Source organism: Palaemon carinicauda, chromosome 4 (genome assembly GCF_036898095.1).
Source record: "Palaemon carinicauda isolate YSFRI2023 chromosome 4, ASM3689809v2, whole genome shotgun sequence".
Classification (NCBI taxonomy): Eukaryota; Metazoa; Arthropoda; class Malacostraca; order Decapoda; family Palaemonidae; genus Palaemon; species Palaemon carinicauda.
Window position 1 is genome coordinate 153872332 of NC_090728.1, and position 2500 is coordinate 153874831.

The 2500-nt window shown below is 49.6% G+C and overlaps 1 protein-coding gene across 1 annotated transcript in view; it reads right to left on the bottom strand.

The window, feature by feature from the left end:
- The window catches only part of LOC137639709 (uncharacterized), a 6558-nt gene extending 6101 nt beyond the window's left edge, over positions 1-457 (bottom strand). The window contains exon 1 of the mRNA XM_068371957.1: positions 214-457. Within this exon, the coding sequence (XP_068228058.1) occupies positions 214-457 (244 nt within the window). The remainder of the gene's footprint in view (positions 1-213) is intronic.
- Positions 458-2500: the final 2043 nt, after the last annotated feature.

The window sequence follows — 2500 nt, forward strand, 5'->3', positions numbered from 1 at the left end:
CTTCTTTAGGAGTGGTCCTTAGTCCAAGGAGGACCCAGGGAAGCTGAGTAAACCAGTTGCAATCCTTGCAGCGGGACATCAAAGCTGCTTTGAGGGTGCGATGAAAACGTTCAACCATTCCATTGGCAGCGGGGTTGTAGGCAGTTGTTTGATGTAGGGTGATGTCCAGGAGATTCGCTAATGATGTCCAAAATTGAGAGGTGAAAGTGGTACCTCTGTCAGAAGTAATATGCTTAGGGATACCAAATCTTGCCCTCCATCCTGAGAGCAAGGCACATGTACATAAGACGCACGTTGCAGTTTCCATGGGAATGGTTTCAGGTCGACAAGTAGAGCGGTCGATGACGGTAAACAGGTAATGATTTCCTTGTGATGTGGGTAGGGGACCTGAAACGTTGACGTGAATGTGGGCGAAACGGCGCTGCGGTTGAATAAAGGTGCCCACTTCTGAATCCATGTGTCGATGTACTTTGGAAGTTTGGCAAGAAATACAGGCGCGGACCCAATCCTTAGCATCCTTAGAAATGCCGTGCCAAATGAACTACATCTTCAGCAGCTCTGCAGTAGAACAGCATGAGGGATGTGAAAGGCCGTGAATGAAATCAAACACCTCTTGGAGCATGGGAGCAGGAATCCAAGGTCGCGGTCTACCAGTACTGACGTCACAGAGGAGGGTAGTATTGGAGTCGTTGAGGGGGATGTTTTCCAAACGGAGAGATATGCAGGATGTCCTACATGCTCGATATTCTGGATCCTGTCGTTGCGCTTCAGCCAAGGCGTTGTAATCCAATCCCAGTTGAACGGCAGCCAATGTGTTTCTTGACAGGGCATCGGCAACGGGAATCATTTTGCCAGGGACGTGTTATAAGGTGCAATTGTATTCAGCCACAGTGGGGAGATGTCGGCGTTGACGGGTGACCAGGCGTCACACTGTCTAGTAAAGGCGTGAACCAGAGGCATGTGGTCTTTGCGAATGACAAAGGGCGTACCTTCTAAGAAATAGCGAAAGTGACGGACAGCCAAGTGCACCACCAGCAATTCGCAATCAAAGGTAGAATAACCCGATTCTGCCTTGGACAAATTTCTGCTGAAGAAGGCCAATGGGTGGGGCTGATCACCTGTTGGAGTACTGCACCAATAGCGACATTTCTGGCATCGGTGGAGAGAAGTAGAGGGGCATATGGGACAGGAAAAGTGAGATTTACAGTGGTTGATAGGGCCTTCTTTGCATTGCAGAAGACTGCTTCTTGAAGGAGACCCCACTTCAGGTATTTTGGCTTGCCCTTGAGGGAGACATAGAGGGGAGCAATAGTGGCAGCAATGGCTGGCAGAAAACGGTGATAATAGTTGATCCTGCCCAAGAATATCTGCAAAGCTTTGACGGTCGAGGGCGTGGGGAAGTTCTGAACGGCTGCTACCTTCTCAGTTAGAGGATGGACTTCTTCAGAAGTGATGTGGTGCCCTAAGAATGACACTTAGGTGGCGCCAAAGGTACACTTGTCGTACCAGACTACAAGGCCGTTTTGTTGCAGGCGGTCGAGCATGATGCGCAGGTGACGGAGGTGTTCCTCTTTTGAGGAAGTATGTTGTCCACATAACATACACAGAAGGGGAGATCCCCTAAGATGCCATCCATGAGATGTTGAGAAGTGGCCCCAGAATTACGAAGGCCAAAACATAGGCACCTGATAATACCCCCTCAGGAGGTCAAGTATGGAGAAAACCTTTGCTTGGTGCAGGTAGGTCACGTCGGCGATGTTTGAGAGGGGTTAGTGATACGGTTCTGTTTGCATGTTTAGGAGCCTGTAATCCCCGCACGGACGGAGGGAGCCGTCTTTCTTCAGAACGATGTGTAAAGGTGATGACCATGGGCTGGAGGCCTTTTGGCAAAGGCCCATTTCCTCCTTTTCGGCGAACGTCTGTTTGGCGGCCGCCAATCGTTCTGATGCCAGACGTCTGAATTTTGCGAAGACTGGGGGTCCCATCATCTTGATATGGTGATAAATACCGTGCTTGGCAGGAGCCGTGGGCATTTGGCAAGGTTCTGGACGGAAAACTTCCGGGTACGACATGAGGAAGTGGACGTAAGCATCCGTGGGTGTGCTGATAGGAAGAGGTGTCGACAAGTACAAGTCTGCATTGACCAATCGTCGGTGGGCGACATCAATCAGAAGGTGGAAATGAGAGAGGATATCCGCACCGAGAATTGGCAATGTGACGTCAGCAACGAGAATCTTCCAATTAAATTTACCATTTCCAAACGAAAATGTGAGGTTGTCGTAACAGTAGAAGGGTATCGCAGATCCGTTGGCAGCTACCAGGCAGAGGTTGGCAGGCATAGACAGACTACGTCCTGTCCTGAAGAGTTCCCTTGGCAAAAGATAACGACAAGCACCTATTTTTACTAAAAATCGCATGCCCGTTCCTGTATCGTGTAAAAAGAAAAGATTAGAAACAAGCGAGGCCACCGCCACGAGCGATGGCCTACTTGAATGTTTTT